The sequence below is a fragment of the Tupaia chinensis genome, unplaced genomic scaffold (genome assembly GCF_000334495.1).
Source record: "Tupaia chinensis unplaced genomic scaffold, TupChi_1.0 Scaffold000126_2, whole genome shotgun sequence".
NCBI lineage: Eukaryota > Metazoa > Chordata > Mammalia > Scandentia > Tupaiidae > Tupaia > Tupaia belangeri.
The window spans coordinates 1142553-1149278 of NW_006159594.1; the positions used below are offsets into that span (position 1 = coordinate 1142553).

At 51.0% G+C, this 6726-nt stretch overlaps 1 protein-coding gene across 1 annotated transcript in view; it reads right to left on the reverse strand.

Annotated features, from left to right (window-relative positions):
• Window positions 1-106: 106 nt before the first annotated feature.
• AJUBA (ajuba LIM protein) overlaps window positions 107-6726 on the reverse strand; it is a gene marked incomplete in the record, with an annotated part of 14233 nt that continues 7613 nt past the window's right edge. The window contains 6 exon segments of the mRNA XM_014586280.1: window positions 107-1870; window positions 2285-2353; window positions 3042-3093; window positions 3174-3304; window positions 4826-4888; window positions 5543-5610. Of these exon segments, the coding sequence (XP_014441766.1) occupies window positions 1745-1870; window positions 2285-2353; window positions 3042-3093; window positions 3174-3304; window positions 4826-4888; window positions 5543-5610 (509 nt within the window).

Here is a 6726-nt window from a genome sequence, read left to right on the forward strand (position 1 = left end):
AGAGGTTAGACCAAAGCATCAAAATTATAGCGAACCCCATTATGTCTTTCCAAGGCATCTAACCTGTAAAGGAATATTGGATTAAGGAACAAAAAAAGATACACAATGTCTGTACCAATTGTATTTATTGCTAGAAACTTCAAACTTTTAAAAAAGTATTTGAAAAGTAGATAACATAGAAAAAGACATCCATAAAGGTAGGAAGCAATCTCATCACTTACAAAGTGCTGCAAATCTGATAAATTTATGTTGCTGATAATAACTCTGAAGTACTCTTGGATGAATAGATATGAATCCTTGAAATACCTCAAGTATGACCAAAAAGGACATCTAAACGGATATAAAAAACACCCCAAAAGAAATTCAGCTTTTGGTAAATGGGTCATTAAGTGAAGTGAACTTTTAAGCAAACAAGTTTTCCGTGAATTGGTTTTAAGAGCTCTGGCTTTGGGCCAGCCAATGGCGTGGTGCTTTAGGTGCTGGATCTCAGATGGCCAACTGTGCAGTTCAAGTCTCAGAACCGGTGCTTGAAAACTTGCCAGGAGTGTGTCCATGTGTGCCCCAAATCCCTAGAGGGAGAAATGAAGGAGAAGGGGCTGCAGTGTGACCACCCACAATGGTGCTTTCTCTCTCTCCAGTGAGTGCACACGCCTTCTGGTAAATAAAAAAAGATAGAAAGAGCTCTAGCTTTAAGTGAACTACTTCCAAACTGATTAGAACCCAATAAATGGATTTTTCCTCCCTTCAGCACCCCCTCAAACCCCAGAGACTTGGGGTTCCACTGGGTGTAATCCGGGATCCCTCTGAGCACTGACAAGTCTGTGGTGGTGAGCTACTGCTAAGGAGCCAAGTGTGAGAGTAACCTGAGAAGAGAACGAGTGTGCATGCATGTGTGTGTGCACCCGCGTGCACATATACCATATGCTGTAGTGCTCAGTACACCTGATCCTGGGAGCAGTTCTAGCCTAAAGCTTCCTAGACATCTCACCCAGCAAGTCCCATACTCACAACGACCTGCTCATACCTCCCCCAGCTGAGAATGGAACACTTGTTCGCTTAAAGTTCGATTCTTTTAATGGTCAATTTGCCAAAAGCACAAGTCCTTTTTGAGTGTTTTTATACCTATTAGGTGTCCTGTTCTTCTTTGTCATGCGTTAGGCATGACAAAAGAAGTACAGGCACCCACGTAGCCTCCCCAGGCCCATGTGAGTCCCTGAGAAACAGGCAACACGGGCACCAGGCCCACCCAGAGCTGGTCCCCATTCTCAGCAAGAAGAGCAGGAGCTAACTCATTAGTAAAGTCCAGGTTTTCCACCCCTTGATCCAGGGATAAGATACTGTGGTGAGCGCTTGGCAGACCCCACCTCCGACGCCATGTGTGAGGTACAAGAATGAGGAGTTCCTGCTACTCCTCTCCTGCAATCCAGAGCCAGGACATTGCTTGACCTATCCACAAACATGTGGTGGAGACAGAGACCAGAATCAGACCAGAAAGTTCTAGACGCCGCCTGTGTATGCCTGAGCAGATCTGCGGCACAGGCCACATGTCACCGGCCCTGGCAACGAGAAGCTCCTCCTCCACAATCCATTTGGAATGTTATGATCTTTGGGTCTCTGGCTCTTGGGGGCCTCCCAAGGACTCTTCAGTCAGCCGCAGAGTGCACTCCTTGCCTCGGCTGGCCTCAGAGGGGCCCACTGGCCAGAGGTTTTCGACAGTGGTGATGGCAGCAGTGGTGGCTACAGCTCAGATGTAGTTGGCAGGGGGCTGTCGAGCACTGAGCCGCTGCATGTGACAGCCATGGCAGAGCAAGTGCCCATCCAGTGGGAAACAGCAGCAGCCTTCCTCGTCACTCAGCTGCATCCGGCAGTCCTAGGGAAGAAGCCACCTAGTTCACCTCAGGCCAAGCACCCTGGACACTGAGGACATTATGGGAGTCTGCCCTGCTCAACGCCAGACTCCTAATGACTGGAAGAAAGGGGGAGGGGAGGGAGGGGTGGAGGAAAGCTTGAGGCAATACCTCAGCTGGACACCAGGTGTCGCTGCTGCAGCAGAAATAATGAGACAAGCCCCCCATTTCCAGCAGTTACCAGGAGTCCCTATCTCTCCGTCATGACTCTTGGGAGGCCAGATTCTGACTGAGTACTGAATGACCAGGACCAGAGAAGCGAGCTGGGTCACAACACCTTCCTGGTTTTCCATGCCCTGCCTCCCAGACAGCTGGTTGTTCTGGGACTTGACTCCTCCCTTCCCCAACTCTTAACCCGTCCAGCAGCCAACACTCACCTCACAGTGGTAGCACTCAAAGTGGTAATCTCGGTCCATGGATATCACCCTCACGATGTCCTCACAGCCCTGAAACGTGCACACCCACGGGGATGAGAGGAGCAAACAATGTCCCCAACTCAAAGGCTCCCAACCACTCCACCACCCCAATGGGAAGACCATACAAAGACCCTCAGGGCCTTGCTTTTGAGATCCTTCACAAACCCCACCTTACCTGTCCCTTGCTTGGCACTGCCCCCAAGGGCACGCCCCCTCTGTAAGGGCCTTGCCTAGCTCTACCTACCTCTCAGCTGTGGGGAAACAGGGGAGGGCAAGGGGCAGGCAGCTTCCATAAAGTAGGCTGGAGGACGAGGCTCCACCAGGGTCTGGCGCCTTGTCAGTTTTTGGCTTCTGCTCTGAGCCATGGGCTCAGCACATCGGCTTACATAATTTATTTCTGACCCCTTCCTACCTGCCTTGAGGATTTACCCCACCTTTTCCAGCCCTCTTATCTAGTATCTAGTGACCTTGACCTTAAAGAAAGTCTCCTGGACTAGGATGGAAGAGATGGGAGCCTCAGTCCAGGGAGGCTGTCAAACATGTCCAGGCCCGGATGCTAGGGTCAGGGTGCTGACCCCAAGAGCAGAGTCACACGGGAATCTTTGCAGAGCACATTCCTCAGCACCACTGCTTCCCGCGGAGGCCAGGCTGAGGTCCCCATGCCCTCCCCAGAGGCAGCAGCTCTGGCTGCCCAGCAGGAGAACCCAGACATACTGACCTCTGAGGGGAGGATGGGTTGGCCGCAGGCCGCACACTTGGGGGCATAGTTTCTGAGAGAGAGAGAGGGTGGAGATGAGCTGGGTTGGGGAGTCCTGGCCCAGTCCCCGCCGCACCCAGGGGCCGGACTCACTTGTGGTAGTCGGTGACGCAGTACACCTGGTTGGAGAAGTCCACTGTGAAGGGGATGCCGTCCAGGCACTTGTTGCACACGATGCACCGGAAGCAGCCTGGGTGATAGGACTTCCCCATGGCCTGTAGGATCTGGCTCACGGGATGGGAGGAGAATCAGTCCCCCCCAGCCCTGGTTCTCCAGATAACCCCATGCCCCTTGCTGCTCCCAAACCCCTGCTGTCCTCTGAAACAATGCTATGTAATTGGAGGAGACCAAGGGAGTGGAGGCAGAAATGCTGAGAAAGGTTTGATAGCATTATGACGCTAGCTGCACAAGCAGGATCACATAGTGAGTTTTCTAAGAATACCAAGGCCTGGGGGCTGGCAGGTGGTGTGGTGGTTAAGGTGCTGGACTCCCACAAGGCCGACCATGATTCAAGTACCAGCTGTGGCAACTTGCTTTCTGACTCTTCTTCTCTCTCTGTGTCTTTCTCAGATCAAATTGAATAATAACAATTATAAATAAAATTAAATAATAATTTTTTTAATGAGTTTCTATTTAACTTTATTATTATTCATATTATTTTTTAAAATTAATTAATTTATTTAATTCCATTTGTTGTTACTATTTTTTTTTATTTGACCATATCTGTCAGCCCCTATTCTTATTATTTAATTAGAGAGAGGAGGTGGGGGAAGTGAGAAAGCAAGTCACTAGGCCCGGGACTTGAACCACAGTCAACCATGTGGGAGTCCAGACCTTTAACCACCATGCTACCTGCCAGCTCCAAAATAAATAATTCTTAAAATAAAAGGTGGGAGGGACCAGCAATTGGTATAATGGCTATGTCGCTGGATTCCCATGTAGTCAACCGTGGTTTGAGCTCCAGATCCGGTGGCTTAAACTCACACTGGGCACGTGTGCATGCGTGCCCAAGATCCCGAGAGGAGAATGGAGGAGAAGGGATTGTGGTGTGGCCATCCCCTCTGGGGGACTGTTTCTTGCCTTTTTTTGTGTCTCCTTCCCCACCTCCGGCAGGGTAAACTCTCAAAAATATATTTAAAATTAGGTCATTGTGGAGGACCAGCAGGTGGCATAGTGGTTAAGGTGCTGGACATGCCTACATGGCTGACCACAGTTCGAGTCCTGGACCTGATGGCTTCCTTTCTCACTTTCCCTCTCTCTCTGTGTCTCTCTCTGGTCAAATTAAAAATGATTGAATGAATGAATTAATTAATTAAAATGAAAAAGAAAATACCAAGGCCTGGATTCCTCCAATTTATGATCACTATCTCTGGTGACAGGACCCTAGCACTCTATTTTTTTCTTAGTTCTTCCCAGGGGATCTGCTAGGTTGCCAAAGCTGGAAATGCCTCCTGTTAATAGAAAAGAAAACTGAGTTCTAACAGATCCCTCCCAGTAGCAGAAAAGGGATTAAGACCCAGAACTCCATGCTCCTAGCTCAGGCTGGAAGGCCTGGCTGTGGCTGCAGAATGAGAGGGGCCAGACACAGAAGCCTGAGATGGCAGGATTAGGAGCCAGACTTGATCCTGCCCAGGGAAGCTGCTGTGGACAGCTGCTCTGGGGGAATAGGAGGACAGAGACTCATCCGGTGAGTCTTCCTCCCCCACCTTCTCAGTAACCTGCTTAGCCCGATCCCACCCCCTTACCTTCTCCAAAATCAAGTGACCACAGACACAGCATTTCTCAGCTGCCTCCTGAAACCCTGAAAACTAGGGAAGAAGGAAAGACAAAGGGAAGATGTTACCACGCGAACAATGATGGGTGGGACGCCGATGGGCCACTGAGAAGGTGGTCCCAGAGCCAGGTGGTGGCACACCAATAACACTACTGAACGCATGTGGGAAAGGTCCTGGGTTCACACACCAGGAACTCCCTGGGCAAACTGGGCACACACAGGTGTCTGACCTGGGCCAGCTGAGACAGGGTGGGTCACAGCATAAAGACCCTATGGGAGGGAACCAGCAGTTAGCGTAATGGCTATGTTGCTGGACTCCCACGTAGTCGACCGCGGTTCGTGTCCCGGACCCGGTGGCTTAGAACTCACGCCGGGCACGTGTGCGTGCGTGCCCAAGATCCCGAGAGGAGAATGGAGGAGAAGGGATTGCGGCGTGACCATCCCCCCTGGGGGGTGATTTCTCGCTTTCTGTCTCTATGTCTCTGTCTGGCGAGCGCACGCGCCCTACAGTGAAAATCTCTCCAAAAAAAAAAAAAAAAAGACCCTATGGGAGTGCCTCCTGTCTCTCTTTCATGTAAGAACTAAATAAATAAACATTAAACTAAAAAAAATAAAAAATAAAAAAAGAGGAAGAAAAATGGGGTCCCAATAGAGAAGCCCACTGCAGGTCCAGGGACCCCTTGCTTACCAGATAGTCTTCCTCACAGTACACAGAGCCGTTGACACTGTAGAAAGCCTTGCAGCGCAACGTTCGCCCTGGAAGCAACAGAGAAGGGGCTGGAACCTCAACCCAGGAGCAAGGCTTTGCCCCCCCTGGGGTCCCTACTCCCCACTGTTGCATGATATATTGAAGCCTGGACTTTAGTGCCTTTCCTACTGCTGTCTGTCCTTCCTCCCCACACAAAAAGCCCATCTGATGCAATTCCAATTTGCTTTGGCCTCATTCCCACCAACTTCCCCTCTCCTCTGGTCACTGCCCCTCCAGCTCCTGCCTCCTCAACTGTTTTCCACAACTGTCCCCTGAACGGCGCTTTTCCTCTGCAGTGCCTGGTGCACGGGGAGCCACCTGGGAGAGCCAGGCCAACCACATGCTGGAACACACGGAAAGCAGCTGAGCAAGGTGCTAGACAACTGCAGAGAGAACTGCACTGTCACAGGCCTTGCCCTGAGACCCTGCAACCCAGGAGCCTCTGTCTACACCGCTCTCCTGCACTTATAGCCTGGCTGTCTCCATGCCCCATGCCCTTCATGGAGGTCAGGACACATCGGAGTTACTGCTGGGGCAAAGTGCTTTGTTTGGGAGCAAAGCTGGTCCCTTTCCTGTTGTACCAGGCTGCTTCAACAAGCTTAGGAGGACCTAGGTTCTCTAGGGTTAGAAACAGCTCAGGATCTTTTGTGAGTAGATAAGGCAGGACCACTCCCCATGTGATGAGACCCAGAAATTGCTGGGGGGAGGGTGTCTACATTGTCAGGGATGGAGGAGGGTGGAAACAGGGTGGGGCATGGGCAATTCCCCCACCTTTGCCTTCTTCCCACACAATCTCCACTTTCAGCTCTGTCCAGTAATTTAGAGAAGCTGACTTAGAAACCCATGCAACCCAGGGGAGGTAAGAGGAAAGGAGACGTACCTAGACAAAGCCCTAGAAACAGAAGGACAGACAAACAGATGAGCCTAAAAAGAACTCGGCAGAAGCTGGGGGAGTGAGAGAAAAGCTGAGTGCTGGAGTCAGACAGGCAGAGATAGGAGATTAAAGGTTTAGCAAAGGAATCAGAATGGGTAAGCAGTGGGGAGGGGGTAATGAGGGAGGTGAGGGAGGGGAACGGCAGTAAGGCCGCCAGGCGCACCCCTCCCCCCAGCGGGCCTCCTGAGCA